This window comes from Trachemys scripta, chromosome 5 (assembly GCF_013100865.1).
Source record: "Trachemys scripta elegans isolate TJP31775 chromosome 5, CAS_Tse_1.0, whole genome shotgun sequence".
Classification (NCBI taxonomy): domain Eukaryota; kingdom Metazoa; phylum Chordata; order Testudines; family Emydidae; genus Trachemys; species Trachemys scripta.
In genome coordinates this window covers 140340825-140357730 of record NC_048302.1, presented here as the reverse complement: position 1 = coordinate 140357730, position 16906 = coordinate 140340825, and the positions used below count along the sequence as shown (strand labels likewise).

The following is a 16906-nucleotide window of genomic DNA, read 5'->3' as shown; positions in this document are numbered from 1 at the left end:
TCCTTAAGTAATTTTACTTTAGAGCTTGTCAAAACAAATTCCATTTGAAATAACGGACGTCTGGGTCTGTGTTCTCCTGTACACTATTTCTCTCACACTTTTTCCCACCTCAGCATTGGAGTTATGGTGTACTTCAGAATCTATTTGTCAAAAAAAAAAATCACCAGATTCTTTTTTTGGGGGGGGCTGTATTGTTAGAGACATACTTGCTGACAGATAATATGAAATAAATTACCAAAATAATTGAAGCTAGCATGATTACATTGTGTTATTTTGACAAATAAAATATGCCGAATTTTAAAATATTGTGTGCAGAATTTTTAATTTTTGGTGCAGAATTCCCCCAGGAGTAAAACACGCCTGCAGCAGAATCCTTGTAAGTCACCAAAGGAGCAGAATATATTAAAAATTAGATAGTGTGCAGCTACTGATTTCATTGTAGTGAATAGTTAGTTGCAGCATCTACCAAACGCAAGTTGACCAAAAATGCCACTTCTGGTTTCTCCACATCAACACAGACAGGGACAGCGTTTCCCAAATCATAGGCCACACGCACCCAGTTACTTCAGTTAGTTGCACAATTTGGGGTGTGCTGTTCACTATTTCAGAGCGGAGCCCTAAACCCACTACTGTTTCCTTGGTAGCATGCCCGATGGCCCGGAGTATCCTCTCCTGGTGAGTGAACTGCACTTGAGCTTCTTCCGTGTCATCATGCAGCGGTGTGGGAAAGACAAAAATAAAATAAGACAGTACTTGTTTAGCAAACAGTCATTTGTCCCAAAGTCCCTGATAAATCTGAGCTACATCCAGGAAAACAAAACTAATATTCAGTTGTGACCAAATAGCCTCCAGGAGAGAGGGAAAAACCCGCAACACAGAGCGGTATAAGTCACTTTCTTGTTCATACAAAATGAAATTCCAGAGCAGGTTACATTTGATTACTCAGAAATCAAGAGGGCAGATTCCCCCGTTGCCTTCTCCTCTGATCCATTCAAACCTTCTTCACTCCACAGCACTTCATTATTATGGAGTCGTGTTATTTAGAAAAAAACCAGGGCTGGCTCTAGGTTTTTTGCCGCCCCAAGCAAAAAAAATTTTGGCTGCCCCCCACCCCAGCCCTGGGCTCCCCCACCCTGCACCCCCTTGCTGCCCCAGCCCTGGGCTCTCCCCCCACCAACACCAGTGCCCTCCCCCCACCCCCCTGCCACCCCAGCCCTGGGCTCTCCCCCCCAACCTGCACCCTCCTGCTGTCCCAGCCCTGGGTCACTGGTAACTTGCTCCCAGGGCGGGTCATTCAGCAGGAATTTTGGATGTGCACAGAACACAGACAGGATTGGTTCTCATATGGTTACAGAACTTCAGTAAAGTGGAACAATTTTCAGCTTGTGTGATTGGAGGATATCTGGATGCATATTATAAGACAGTCCTACATAAATGAGGAAAATTAGAGGTGCCTTTATTATTCTTTTGTTCCACTCTTTGTTTCTATGGGGAATTTGCCAATGCAATATTACTGTCTTCCTTTTAAACAAATAAAAATAAAAAGGTAATGGCAGTTGAAAATAGCAATTCCAGTCCTAAAAATCACTAGGAAGCATTTCTTGCTCAATTTTATCCTACTTTTTCTACAGCAAGTTACAGTGGATCAGTATATTTGATTTGGGAGAAATGAAGTAACAGCTGCCCAAATTGAGCTTGAGCACTCCTGAATTTTGAGGGCTAGATTCCCTTTCTGAATATTAGCTAAATCTGGAAAGAAAAAGTCAATTGCTGCTTCCATGGCTCGGAAGTGGAAATCCTCCCATGTGCCTGGTACTGTATCTAAAGCTGCCCAAGTCCTCTAGCAGAGCCTCCCCTCCCTTACTTTTCATTTTAAATTCTAGTGGGATCCACGTACCTCCCTTGCTAGGCTTCAGATAGAGAGATGCACTGTCCATTTAGTCCAGCCAATTCCTTCTTTGCGGGCTGCAAGGTGAGGTCACACCAGTATCCCTAAGCCAGTCTGGGGAAGTCTTCTGAAGGGGATATCTGGGGCAAAGCCTTCTACTCCTTGGGCTGGGCACACTTGTCCCCCACTCACAGTGCCACCCCGTTCTAGCAGCCAGCTCTCCATTCACAGCAAGCTGCAGCATGGCTCAGCTACCTCACTCCCTCCCCCTCCCTTTCCTGTTGATAGCTGCCAAGGGAATGCTGGGAAATGTAGTTCTTTCCCTGCTCCAGGGCTGGCTCTATAGGCAGGGAGCTAGGCAAGGAACTACAGCTCCCAGGGTCCTGTGGGTTCTCCGCTTCTGCAGTGTTGCGAGAAGGGAGGAAGTGAGTTTAAAAAAAAAAAAAAAAAAAAGGATGGCCGGAATGCCGCTCCCTGCAAATGTGCCGCCCCAAGCACCTGCTTGTTTTGCTGGTACATAGAGCTGGCCCTGAAAAAAACAACATTGTAATAGGGAAAAACTGCCAACCTTCTCATCTGCAAACGAGCCCAGCTCAGCAGGGAAAAGACCAGAAGTGGTTCTGTCAATAGACAGGAACTGGGATTTAAACTGGGAATGATCACAGTTGGGATTCATTGGAATTCCCCAACCAGGTCTGGGACACCTTCATCTCCAGCCCTAACGAGTTGGATTTAGGATCAAATTGCTATTATGATGTTTGGGAGGTGGAAGGGTAGAATACAGGTGGATAAACTCCACTGTGGCTCAGACAGACACCAGTGCTGCTGGAGTGAGCGGGCCTAGTGACGGTGATGGGGAAGGAGGGAATCACGCCGACTCACCCCATTTCCTTCTGGTGTAGCAGAGGCTGAAATGATACATTTGTCCCACTCCTTCTCCTCCTCTTGGTTATATTGAAATAGATTTTCAATAAGGAAAGTGGTAAAAAGAAAACAACCTGCTGCCCAGCACAACGTGGACTAGCGTGAGAACAACAGGGGATGAGACAATCTGTTGCCAAAAGGGGGAACTTGGTGACTAACAATCGCCCTGCTAGTGCAGTGACAGTACAAATGAGATGCTCAGGGCTCGTCCAGACCAGGAAAATTGTTGTTGATTAGGACAGGTCAAAGGGAAGGTGATAGCTAACCCCAACCCCTGTGCCTGGGCTATGTCAGCACTGCACATATAGTGGTGCGCTTACATTAGGCTGGAAAATCCTGGAGGAGACAAAGCCCAGATCAATTTTAGCTCAGTTTAACTACTTGAGTTCACCCCTATTTCCCCCACCTCGGGCTGATGGAAACTCCTGGCAGGAGGGACACACACTCCCAAGACTCACTGGAGAAGGGAGTTGGTAGAAAGGACCATGGGATTCACCCCAGAGAAGGCGACCTGCAAAAAGGCAAAAGTGGGCAACTCACATGAGGGAGCTGAGAGAACAGGGTGACACAAACAGTGCAAACAAACCAAAAGGTCACTGTGTGGGAATTAGCAAATGTGTTTTAAAAATGATCTTTTCTCTGCCCTACACAAAGTTTTGATGCTGTCTCTCTCTCCAGTGGAGACTCTGATGTCTATTCAGGTGTGAGCTGCGGATGAAACTTTTCCCGCACACTGAGCATCGATAGGGTCTCTCTCCCGTGTGAATTCTCTGATGTATTATAAGGGCTGAGCTCACACTGAAGCCTTTCCCGCACTCACAACACTGATAAGGTGTCTCTCCTGTGTGGCTTGTCTGATGTGCTCTAAGGTTTGATTTCTGACTGAACTGTTTCCCGCACTCAGAGCACTCATAGGGACGCTCTCCCGTGTGGACCCTCTGATGTCTATTAAGGTCTGACTTGACAGTGAATTTTTTCCCGCATTCACGGCATTCATAGGGTCTCTCTCCTGTGTGGATCCTCTGATGCGTAATAAGGGCTGAGCTCTGCGTGAAAGTTTTCCCGCACTCAGAGCATTTATAGGGGATCTTTCCCGTGTGGATTCTCTGATGTCCAATAAGATCTGACTTGACAGTGAAGCTTTTCCCGCACTCACAACATTTATACGGTCGCTCCCCTGTGTGGATCCTCTGATGTCTAATAAGGGCCGAGCTCTGAGTGAAGCTTTTCCCGCACTCGCAGCATTCATGGGGCCTCTCTCCTGTGTGGATCCTCTGATGATTAATTAGGTCTGAGTTGACAGTGAAGCTTTTCCCGCACTTGCAGCACTCATAGGGCCTCTCTCCTGTGTGGATCCTCTGATGTATAATAAGCCCTGAGCTCCGAGTGAACTGTTTCCCGCACTCACAACATGTATAGGGTCGCTCTCCCGTGTGGGTCCTCTGGTGATTAATAAGGGCAGAGCTGTCAGTGAAGGTTTTCCCGCACTCACTGCACTCATAGGGTCGCTCTCCCGTGTGGATCCTCTGGTGTCTAATCAGAGCGGAGCTCAGAGTGAAGTGTTTCCCGCACTTGCCGCACTCATGGGGTCTCTCCCCTGAGTGGATCCTGTGATGCCGAACAAGGTGGGAGCTCTGGCTGAAGGTTTTCCCGCACACCCCGCATCCATAGGGCCTCTCTCCAGTGTGGATTCGCTCATGTTTCATAAGGTCTGAGTGGCTACTGAAGTCTTTCCCACACTCGGTGCATGTGTTTTTTCTCTCTCCTGTGGGCGTTCTCTGCTGGGCTGTGATTTCCTTGAGATCTGTGTGAGTCTCCTGACAATTAATGGATTTACCAAGTTTCTCACCTGGCTGGTTTCCCTGCTGCCTCTCTGGCCTGTGCTGGCAATCAGAGGCTTTTCCCTGCACATGACGCCTGGACACATTCCCTTGGGATCCTTGCGATAATCCCCCATGTGCTTCCACGTGCTCAGCATCTTCCTGCTGAGGATTCTGCTCCTCTTTCTCACTCATCATCCCAGCACCTGCTGAGACACAGGGAGAAATGTCAGAAACAGGGTGTGTGAAAGTAGAATGAATTATATTGTAAAAATATAATGGATTAAAGAAATACCGTATGTTCCTTTAAGCAGGAATAAGGAATATTGAAATATAGTTGTCAGGAAGAGAAACATTAAGGTATGTAAACAATGGGTCCACTTAAGCTAATGATGGGACATTAACAGGAGATCGGTAATAGTTAGTAAGGAAATAAGATATGTATATCTAGCCCCAGGTAAACTTATCAGTTCTGCTTCCTTTTGTTATCTTGTTAAGTTCCCTTTTATCTGTATAAATAAGATAATTTGAGTCTTGCATGGTGCTCATATTATCTGGGTGTATTAGCAGAGTGCTTTGCTAATAAACAGAGTGGTCTAATAAATTGTGAGTCCTGAATCTGACTTTGACAGGTGGAAAAGGGGAAAACAAACCAAAATTAGAGCTGGAGAGACAGAAAAAACCTAATAGCTGAATTCTGCAAAACTCCTCTCCTTAGGGGACAGAGGAGGGGAACAATTCTGCCTCCACATCCCATCAGGTAGGGAGCTGCTGCCAGGTGTCAGTGAGGATGGGTAGGAAGCCAGGAGCGATAGCTGCCCATAGAGTACAAGGCCTCCTGGGGATACTCCGAGAGCTCCCAAGGCCTTTTTAAGGAGTCCCAGCTCCTTCCTTCAGGCACGGAGAGTTTTTGAATTGGTTTAATGATCCCTCACCTGCACAGGCAGCTCTCAGGATATCTCCTTCCTCAGAGCCCTGGAGATCCAGGAGCCACGGCTCTGCCCCTCGTTCTAGCTGGGAGATCACATCAGGTTTGGGAACAGGAAACCCTGCTGAGGGGATAGAAAACAAGGGAGATCAGGGGAGTTCATGGGACATTTCTTACAAAGAAGTCTATTGGTTTAACCTCAGCCCATTTTAAAGCCGTCAAATCCCAGGGGCAGCTCCTCAGGTGCTCAAAGGTGCAGAACACTCTGTGTATGAGGGATTTAACTATCCCCATCTCTGCTGAGAACACACACAGCCAGACACTGCTCATAGAATCACAGAAGATTAGGGTTGGAAGAGATCTCAGGAGGTATCTAGTCCAACCCCCTGCTCAAAGAGGATCAACCCCAACTAAATCATCCCAGCCACGGCTTTGTCAAGCCAGGCCTTAAAAACCTCTAAGGAAGGAGATTCCACCACCTCCCTAGGGATCCCATGCCAGTGCTTCACCACCTTCCTAGTGAAATAGTGTTTCCAAATATCCAACTGTAGTGAGGCGGCCTGGCTCCCAGCCGCCCCGTGAGGGATGAGCCAGAACAGCCACCAGAGTGGGCAGAGTCACCGCCTGTCCCCGCCCCCCGGAAGTCAAGGGGCGGGACAGGAAGTATAAAGGCCCGGCCCCAGCACTCAGTTGCGGCCCGACTGTGGGAGAGGGCAGATGCTGGTGCCCGAGCTCCTGCTGCACCGCACGAGCCCGGTATCCTGAGGAGCGGACTGAACTTCCCCTCACTGAGGGTCCGGAGGAACCATCCGACCTACCCAGCGCTCGCTGCCCTGAGGAGCCCATAATCTGGGACACGGCGGACGAAGCTCAGGACGCACAGGTACCCATGGAGGAGGAGATGGGAAGTGGCCCAGGGATGGCCGACCCCGAACCCATGTCAGTGTGTTGCGGTCAGGATCCCCACTGACCCAGCAGCAGACGGACTGCTGCTGATAGGGCCCCGGGCTGGAACACAGTGGAGTGGGTGGGCCTGTGTTCCCCCCTGCCACCCCACGCCGGGTGGCAGTCTCTCCTCCTCCCTGCCTGAGGGCCTGAGCCCCTGAACTTACTGTTTGTTTGCTCACTCCCTGCCTGAGGGCCTGAGCCCTGTACTACGGTTGGCTGCCCGCCCGACCTAGGCCTGGGCACACAAGACTGAACTGCTCCCCGCCTCGGGTAGTGAGGCAGCCTGGCTCCCAGCCGCCCCCGTGAGGGACCAGCCCCTCCCCAGGACGTCTACACGTGGTGCCTTCTCTGAGGAGTTCCGCCCAGGATGTGGGCGCGAACTCTCGACCCCGGGGAGAGAGGAGCCGGGGGAGAAAGATCCCCGTCCCGAGAGATGGATCTGTCCCAGCTCTTGGCCCTGGTGACGGAAACCCAGGAGCGGCAGCAGGCGGCCCAGTTGCAACAGCAAAAGGAACAGCAGGCCGCACAGCTGCAGCAGCAGCTCGTGGAGCAGTTGGGAACCCAGCAGAACCAGCTCATTCAAGACCTAGTCACCCAGCACCAGGACTTCCAGCAGCAATGTCTTCAGCAGCTCGCAGGGGCGCTGGCCCGACCTGGGGAAGCACAGCCGGGAGGCACAGCTGGGACCACATGACCCAGCCCCCCAATCCGGCTAACGAAGATGGTACCCGACGACGACCCTGAAGCCTTTCTTGTCACCTTCGAGCGGGTGGCAGTCGTCGCCGGCTGGGCCCTGAAGCAGTGGGCTTCCATCTTGGCCCTGTACTTGACTGGGACTGAGCAGACAGTCTATCGAGGGCTGTCAGTGGAGGCAGCCCAAGATTACAGCCAAGTAAAGACTGCCATTCTGGACGCCCTGGATGTGAGTCCCGAAAGTTTCCGCCAGCGGTTTAGGAGTCTGACCTACCCCACCGGGACCCAGCCTCGGCGGGTGGCCGAGGAACTCCGGGAGACTTGCAAGCGGTGGTTGCAGCCCGAGCGCCGAACGTCGGAAGAGCTACTGGAGCAGGTGGTGCTCGAGCAGTTCACCCAGGTTCTTCCACCACAGGGACGGGCCTGGGTCCTCCGCCACAGCGCCACCGGAGTCCGCCTAGAAACCACCCTGGGACTCGGCTACAGATGGAATGGGCAACCCGGGGGCCCTGTTTTTCCTGCGGGGAGTATGGCCATCTCCAGCGGGATTGCCCGGGACTGGATTGTACCTTTGGTCAGGTCTGTGCAGGGGAGGCTCGTGCCCGTCTTTCACAAGCGGCTAAGATCACCGTACCTGTGGTCATTGAGGGATACCCGACGGTGGCCCTCCTCAACTCGGGCTGCGGACAGACGCTAGTCCGCCGACACTTCGGTCCCCCAGCTGATGCCCGACTGGGGGAAATTCAGCTGCAGTGCATCCACGGAGACAGACGGCCCTACCGGAGTACCCGGGCCCAACTGATGATTGAGGGGGTCACTCGGTCAATGGTGGTGGGACTTGCCCCGCGACTGGCATACCCAGTGATCCTGGGTCGGGACTGGCCAGAGTTTCCAGCAATCCTCCGCCACCACGCAGGAGGCAACCCACGGGCCACGCCAGCCTTCGAAGGGGAAGTCCCCGAGAGCGAGGGAGAGACCCCCGAGACCACCCGCTCAACGGGAGAACCAGAGAACGCTCCCCCAGGGGCAGGGGAGGATCCCTCGCCCACCATGGACTTTTGCCGGGACCAACGGGCCGACCCCACATTTCAGCAGGTGTATGAACAACTGGCTATTGTGGACGGGACTGTCCTCGACCCTGGTCGAGCAGTCCAGTGGCCACACTTTGAGTTGAGGCAGGAGCGCCTATATCGCGTCGAACGGGACCCCCACACGGGGGAAACCCGGACCCAACTCCTCGTTCCCCGGTGTCATCGACGGGCCGTCATGAAGCTGGCCCACGACGTCCCCGCGGCTGGACGCCTCGGTCACGAGAAGACCCTGGCCCGGATCCTGGGGCGCTTCTTCTGGCCGGGGGTGTACCAGGAAGTAAAGAGGTACTGCAACTCCTGCCTCGACTGCCAGTTGGCCGCCCCGGCATGGACTCCCAAGGCCCCGTTGATCTCGATGCCTTTAATCGAGACCCCCTTCCAACGCATGGCCATGGACCTGGTGGGGCCCCTTCCCAAGAGCAATGCGGGATTTCAGTATATCCTGGTAATGTTGGACTACGCCACCCGGTTCCCCGAGGCAATTCCCCTCTGGAATATCACAGCCTGCGCCATCGCCAATGAACTGGTGAAGGTTTTTGCCCAAGTCAGCTTGCCCCGCGAGATCCTCACGGATCAGGGGACCAACTTTACTTCACGGCTGCTTCAGCAGGTGTGTGAACTTCTGGGGGGTCAAGCAATTGCGCACATCAGTCTATCACCCCCAGACTGACGGGTTGGTCGAAAGGTTCAACCGGACCCTAAAGGATATGCTCCGGAAGTTCCCCCAGGAGGACCTTCGTCGATGGGACCAGCTACTCCCACCCTTGCTCCTGGCGGTCCGAGAAGTTCCCCAGTCGTCGACCAAGTTCTCACCATTCGAGCTACTATATGGCCGTTGACCTCGGGGCCTATTGGACCTAATGAGGGAGACTTGGGAGCAAACCCCGTCACCAGCCCAGGGCCTCTTAAAGTACGTGGTCCAGCTTGAGGAGCGTCTTAAGCAGGCTGGGGCCCAGGCACGAGAAAATTTGAAAGCCGCCCAGGAGGCGCAAGCCCAGACTTATAACCAGGACGCCCAAACACGGGACTTTCAACCTGGAGACCGGGTGTTACTGCTACTCCCTTCCAGAGAGTCAAAAATCCTGGCCCGATGGCAAGGGCCATATGAAGTCGTCCAGAAGGTGGGCCCAGTTACATATGAGATTAACCAGCCCGACCGGAAGAAAAAGATACAGCGGTATCATGTCAACCTCCTCAAGCCCTGGCGGGAACGAGAAGGGCTGCTGATTAACCCCTACCCGACGGAACCAGAGCTAGGGCCCCAGATTACCCACACCGAGGGCCCTGAGGAACCCCAACTTGGGGAGACATTAACGGAGGACCAGCTCAAGCAGACTCGGTGCCTCCTGCGAGCCTTTTCACACACCTTCATGGCTCAACCGGGGTCCACCACCCTGATATACCATAAGATTCAGACTGAGCCGGGGGTGGTAATTCGGGGCGCGACCAGGCCCTTGCCATATCACTGGAAACAGATTGTGGATGAGGAGGTACGGGCGATGCTAGACTTGGGGGTGACTGAACCATCGCACAGCGAGTGGCGAAGCCCCGTCGTGCTGGTACCGAAGCCTGACGGTTCCCAATGATTTTGCATCGACTTCAGGCGCGTAAATGCCATCTCCAAGTTCGATGTGTATCCCATGCCCCGGATAGATGAGCTGTTGGCCCGGCTAGGAGAGGCCGGCTATATCACCACCCTCGACGTTAGCAAGGGGTACTGGCAGATCCCCCTGGAACCTGCTTCCAGGGAGAAGACCACGTTTGCCACCCCTATGGGCCTCTACCAGTTTACCCGAATGCCTTTCGGCCTCCACGGGGCTCCGGCCACGTTTCAGCACCTGATGGACCGCCTCCTCCAACCCCATCAAGATTACGCGGCGGCTTATTTGGATGACATAGTCATTTACAGTCCTCAGTGGGAGAACCATCTAGAACGGGTTGCAGCCGTCCTGAGGTCTCTGCGGGCGGCCGGGTTAACAGCCAACCCGAAGAAGTGCCGCATCGGCCGGCAAGAAACCACGTACCTGGGATATACTATCGGACATGGACAGGTAAAGCCACTGGTGGATAAGGTACAGGCCATTGCAACCTGCCCTCCGCCCGCCACGAAACGCCAGGTACACCAGTTTCTGGGGTTGGCAGGATATTATCGACGGTTCATCCCCCAATTCACGGTGATTGCCGCCCCCTTGACGGGGCTCTTGACCAAGGACAGTCCGCGGCAACTGATTTAGACCCGCGAGTGTGATGAGGCCTTCCAAACCCTCAAAACAAGCCTCTGCCAGGAGCCGGTCCTATATAGCCCCGATTTTAACCGGACCTTTGTCCTGCAAATGGACGCCTCCGATGTGGGACTCGGGGCGGTCCTCTCCCAAGAGGTAGACGACGAAGAGCATCCGGTCCTCTACATTAGTCGGAAGCTGTTCCCCCACGAGAAAAGCTATGCGGTGGTGGAGAAGGAAGCCCTTGCCGCGAAGTGGGCTTGTGATGCCCTGTGGTATTACCTCCTGGGCACCCCGTTCACCTTGGTCACTGACCACTCTGCCCTCCAGTGGTTGGCCCGCATAAAGGACCATAATATGCGGCTGCAGCGGTGGTATTTGGCGCTGCAGCCCTATGCCTTCACCGTTTGCCATCGGGCCAGGAAGGAACACGCAAATGCTGACTTTCTTTCCCGCCTGGGGGGCATGGAAGGGTCTGACCCCGTTACCCGGGAGCCAGCCTTGAGGGAGGGGCCGTGTAGTGAGGCGGCCTGGCTCCCAGCTACCCCGTGAGGGACGAGCCAGAACAGCCACCAGAGTGGGTGGAGTCACCGCCTGTCCCCGCCCCCCGGAAGTCAAGAGGCGGGACAGGAAGTATAAAGGCCCGGCCCCAGCACTCAGTTGCGGCCCGACTGCGGGAGAGGGCAGACGCTGGTGCCTGAGATCCTGCTGCACCGCTCCTGCCCCGAGCCTGGTGTCCTGAGGAGTGGACTGAACTTCCCCTCACCGAGGGTCCGGAGGAACCGCCCGACCTACCCAGCGCTCGCTGCCCTGAGGAGCCCATAATCTGGGACACAGCGGACGAAGCTCAGGACGCACAGGTACCCATGGAGGAGGAGATGGGAAGTGGCCCGGGGATGGCCGACCCCGAACCCATGTCAGTGTGTTGCGGTCAGGATCCCCACTGACCCAGCAGCAGACGGACTGCTGCTGATAGGGCCCCGGGCTGGAACACAGTGGAGTGGGTGGGCCTGTGTTTCCCCCTGCCACCCCACGCCGGGTGGCAGTCTCTCCTCCTCCCTGCCCGAGGGCCTGAGCCCCTGAACTTACTGTTTGTTTGCTCACTCCCTGCCCGAGGGACTGAGCCCTGTACTACGGTTGGCTGCCCGCCCAACCTAGGCCTGGGCACGCAAGACTGAACTGCTCCCCGCCTCGGGTAGTGAGGCGGCCTGGCTCCCAGCCGCCCCCATGAGGGACCAGCCCCTACCCGGGACGTCTACACCAACCTACACCTCCCCCACTGCAACTTGCCCCTTGTTCTGTCATCTGCCATCACTGAGAATAGCCGAGCTCCATCCTCTTTGGAACCCCCCTTCAGGTAGCTGAAGGCTGCTATCCAATCCCCCCCCCTCACTCTTCTCTTCTGTAGACTAGATAACCCCAGTTCCCTTAGCCTCTCCTCATAAGTCATGTGCCCCAGCCCCCTGACCATTTTCGTTGCCCTCCGCTGGACTCTCTCCAATTTGTCCACATCCCTTCTGTAGAGGGGGGAACAAAACTGGACAATACTCCAGCTGTGGCCTCACTAGTGCTGAATAGAAGGGAATAATCACTTCCCTCGATCTGCTGGCAATGCTCCTACTAATGCAGCCCAATATGCCGTTGGCCTTCTTGGAAATGCGGCTCCTAAAACACAGTCATTAACTCCGTGTTCTAGGAAGTAAAGACTCCAGCCAGAGGGGAAGTCACCCTGGATCTGCTTCTTAATCAGAGAGAAACACTGAGACAATGGGAGAGGTGTAGGAAAGCCAGGACTGGTGAGCATGGGCTGGTGGGATTCAGCGCAGTAAGGAAAAGGAGGGACAGGGGTGTCACTGAATGTCGTATCTCAGGGCTTGTCTACACTTGGAGACACTGCGACTGTCCTGCTGTAGTGCATCAGTGTAGACACTCGCTACAGCAAGGAGAAAGGTTCTCCCATCAGCGTAGGTCATCCACCTCCGCGGGAGGCAGTACCTAGCTCGACGGAAGCATTATTTTCTGTTTAAAAGCCACCTATTCTAACTCCCCTAAATTCCACATGTTTATTTGGATTCTCTTGAAATTAGCAGGGCACATTTTTCATGGGCATTCAGGGAAGGGTTAGTGGGTCAAATATGGGGAGATTTGTTAAAGAAGTTCCTAAGATACAGCCCCCCCCGCTTTGGCAGCTTTTTACAAAATCATCTTCCTTTTGTCATATTTTCTTACACACAGCTGGGGCTGAAACTCCGGTTCTCATTGTCCCCGGACTGATCTCCATCACTTGGCATTTCTCTCAGGTAGTACGTAGCCCCCACTGCCTCTTTGGGGTGGGTCAAGAGGGTCTATGCTGCGGCCACTGAACCTAAACCACACCCATGAATTTGAGATGGAGCCTGACTGCTGATAGTTTCAGGCAACGTGTGTTGTGCCTTTTTCTTGCATTCTGCAGAAGTTCCTATTGGAAGTTTTCCCCTCTGATTACAAAATATGTGGGTTCAGAGACCTATTTTAAAGTGCTCTAAAGTCCACATACAGAGTCTTGCCCGGTCTGTACTTACAAGTTTTGCCAGCATAGCACTGGCACTTAGAGGTGTAAAAATCACACCGCTAACCATCACAGCTGTGCTAGGAAAAGCTGTAAGGTAGATACAGTTAGAGTGGCAAAAAATCCATTAAAAAATCAGGGTAAAATACCCATAAAGTACATTAAGGCAGAGTTAAGGTTGTGTTGCAGGTATGGCATCATTTTCTAGTTTTCAGAAGTTTAGGTTTTAGCTCCCATCCACATGCTGGGAGGACATGAGGCCGCACTGGGCAACCTTAACTCTGCCCTTCTCTAATCCTTGAGTTGGCACTAGCCACTGGAAACAGTTCAGTAAGGCTGGTGCAAAGGTTCACAAACTACAAAGGTCAGTGGCATCTTCTCCATCTCAGGAAGTCTTCAGGTCAAGACTGGATGTCTTTCCGGAAGATGATTTAGTCAAACACAAGGCAGTATCTAGATGAAATTCTGTAGCCTGTGTTATACAGCAGGCCAAATTAGATGAACGAATAGTCCTTTCTGGCCATAAAATCTATGAATCTACAATAGACACAAGGAAGGACTAAGAACATGCCATTGTTTGTGTTGTGTTCCACAGATTGGAACATCGGCATTTATCCACCTGTCCTCCAGCTGTGTACAGTGTGTCAGCTGTAATTGAAAGGAGGATGGATTAGCTGGAGCAGCTTGGCAGAGCTGAGACTGTGGGATGAAGAGAGGTACATGTGAACCCTGAGGGACCCAGCCTGCCTCATTCCCATGCTGCGTGTTGCAGGTTGTGTCAGCGAAGGTGCACAAGGGCGTGTTCTTGTCACAGAGATTGCCAGCAGCCTGGGGGCATAGGTGCTAGAGGACTCCAAGGTCGATCAATGGCAAAGTGAAGACAACGACTCCGAAGGAAACCTCACGGGGAGGAGAGGGGAGTGGGTAGCGAGGAGGTATGGCCTCCCTCAGAGTTAGACCCGGAGGGCCGTAACCCACCCCTTGGGCTTCAGAACCATGCCCATCCCACCGGACAGAAGCAGAAGTACAAAAGGCTGGCCCTTATTTGCGCTGGAGCTACCGAGGGAGCTGGACGCTTCCCCCCTGTTGCTGGGGCAGGACATTGAGGAGGAGCTCCCAGGACTGCCGCAGGATGCCTGGCCAGAGTTTGGTGCTGACAAACGCCTGGGGCTACCACTGATCACCCATCCCAGGGAGACAGAGGACACCTACAGCATGGAGGTACCAAATTCGGGGGCGGTAGGAAGTAGCCCAGGGAAACTAGGCGACCCTCTGGTTGGGCTTTGGCCTGATAGGTTAGCGTGTTGTGGGTGGATCCCCGCTTACCCAGTGGTGCAACACTCTGCCACTGTTAGGGCCCTGAGTTGGGACCCGGTAGAGCAGGGTGGGCCCGGGTCCCCCTAACCCCCCAACCCCTGGGGTGGCAGCCTCCCCACATTAGGCTAGAAGGCGTTGCCAGAGACCCTGACTACGTGCTGCCCTGTCCTGCCTGAGGGCAGGGGTTCATAGACTCACTATTGCTCAGCCAGGATCAAGTGGACTGAGCAATCTAAAGGCTGCTAATTCCCCACTAATTGATTGCAGTGCTAAGGGTTGGACAGCGAGGAAGCATGGCCTCCCCCAGGGCTAGACCCAGAGAGACTGCCACGCAGGCTTGCAGAGTGGTATTGCTTTGCAAGGCTGAGCTGGTGCGTGTACAGTAGACTCAGTGTTTGAGTGCCGGCCAGGGGTCGGAAGCTTCTGTTTGTTTGTTACACTGGACCTATATCCAAATTTGGCCTTTGCAAAGAGACTGTGTTAGATTTTGTGCTGTACTGCGCCTGTGCTCTGTTCCCAGAGTGTTCTGCAGCAGGGGAGGGTCTCTGGTAGTGTGTGTGTCACTGGCATGTTGGGGTGATGCTGAAACAGGGCAGAGCAGAGGTGGCATTGTGGGGTGTTGTGAATATTAACTCTTCCTTTCCCCTTGTAATAACCAAGGGGATGGGAATCCTTACCCAGCGAGGTCACATTCTCATAGTTCTCCTGCATGACATCTCTGTAGAGAGCTCTCTGAATCGGGTCCAGCAGAGCCCACTGTTCCCTGGTGAAATACACAGCCACCTCCTCGAAGGTCACCGGTCCCTGAAAGAGCAAGGGTCCAACACTCAATACCTGCTGCCCCACTCACAGCACCACTATTCGTGGGGGAGAGGAACATAAGAACGGTCATACTGGGTCAGACCAAAAGTCCATCTAGCCCAGTATCCTGTCTTCCGACAGTGGCCAGTGCCAGGTGCCCAGAGGGAATGAACAGAACAGGTAAACATCAAGTGATCTATCCCCTGTTGCTCATTCCCAGCTTCTGGCAAACAGAGACTAGGGACACCATTCCTGCCCATCCTTCCTAATAGCCATTGATGGACCAATCCTCCATGAACTCTCTTTTTTTTTTTAATCCTTGTTATAGTCTTGGCCTTCACAACATCTTCTGGCAAGGAGTTCCACAGGTTGACTGTGCATTGTGTGAAGGACTACTTCCTTTTATTTGTTTTAAACCTGCTGCCTATTCATTTCATTTGGTGACTCCTAGTTCTTGTGTTACAAGAAGGATTAAATAACACTTTCTTATTTACTTTCTGCCCACCAATCATGATTTTATAGACTTCTATCATATCCTCCTTTAGTCGTCTCTTTTCCAAGCTGAAAAGAAACAGTCTTATTAATCTCTTCTCATACGGAAGCCATTCCATGCCCCTAGTCATTTTTGTTGCCCTTTTCTACACACAGTATTCAAGATGTGGGCGTCCCATGGATTTATATAGAAACATGATATTTTCTGCCTTATTATCTATCTCATTCTTAATTATTCCCAACATTCTGTTTGCTTTTTTGACGCCACTGCACATTGAGTGGATGTTTTCAGAGAACTATCCACAATAACTCCAAGATCTCTTTCTTGAGTGGTAACAACCAATTTAGTCCCCATCATTTTATATGTACAGTTGGGATTATGTTTTCTAATGTGCATTACTTTGCATTTATCAACATTGAATTTAATCTGCCATTTTGTTGCCCAGTCACCCAGTTTTGAGAGATCCTTTTGTAGCTCTTCGCAGTCTGCTTTGGTCTTAACTATTGTGACAGACCCAGACCAGTGGGGTACAGGAGTCTGGTAGAGGGCAAATATACTGGTCACTGGATGAGTAGTTTTTTGTTTCCTGAGTGACCAGAGCAGGGGCTGCACTAGAGTAATCAGGAACCTGCTAGAACCAGTTAAGGCAGGCAGGCAAATTAGGACACCTGGAGCCAATTAAGAAGAAGCTGCTAGAATCAATTAAGGCAGCCTAATCAGGGCACCTAGGTTTTTAAAAGGAGCTCACTTCAGTTTGTGGTGTGAGTGTGAGGAGCTGGGAGCAAGAGGTGCAAGGAGCTGAGAGTGAGAGGGTGTGCTGCTGGAGGACTGAGGAGTACAAGCGTTATCAGACACCAGGAGGAAGGTCCTGTGGTGAGAATAAGGAAGGTGTTTGGAGGAGGCCATGGGGAAGTAGCCCAGGGAGTTATAGCTATCATGCAGCTGTTACAGGAGGCACTATAGACAGCTGCAGTCCACAGGGCCCTGGGCTGGAACTCGGAGTAGATGGCGGGTCCGGGTTCCCCCCAAACCTCCCAATTGCCTGGGACTGTGGGTTCTTCCAGAGGGGAAGGTCTCTGGGCTGTTCCCCAACCCACATGGTGAATCTCTGAGGCAAGAAAATCTGCCAGTAAGTGCAGGACTCGCCAAGATAGAGGAGGAACTTTGTCACACTATCTTGAGTAGTTTTGTATCATCTGCAAGTTTTGCCACCTCACTGTTTACCCCTTTTTT

At 52.7% G+C, this 16906-nt stretch overlaps 1 protein-coding gene across 3 annotated transcripts; it reads right to left on the bottom strand.

The window, feature by feature from the left end:
* Window positions 1-2157: 2157 nt before the first annotated feature.
* On the bottom strand, window positions 2158-15210 carry LOC117878209 (zinc finger protein OZF-like). Of its 3 annotated transcripts, none has more exons than XM_034772281.1 (3): window positions 15057-15210; window positions 5568-5684; window positions 2158-4841 (listed from the first exon to the last, which is right to left on the bottom strand). In XM_034772281.1, the coding sequence occupies exons 1-3, from the start codon at window positions 15088-15090 to the stop codon at window positions 3457-3459; spliced, it is 1536 nt and encodes a 511-aa protein (XP_034628172.1). In that variant the 5' UTR covers window positions 15091-15210; the 3' UTR covers window positions 2158-3456. The 3 variants fall into 3 exon arrangements, with proteins under 3 accessions (XP_034628172.1, XP_034628173.1, XP_034628174.1); XM_034772282.1 differs by having other exon boundaries at window positions 2158-4838; XM_034772283.1 differs by having other exon boundaries at window positions 2158-4838; window positions 5568-5681.
* Window positions 15211-16906: the final 1696 nt, after the last annotated feature.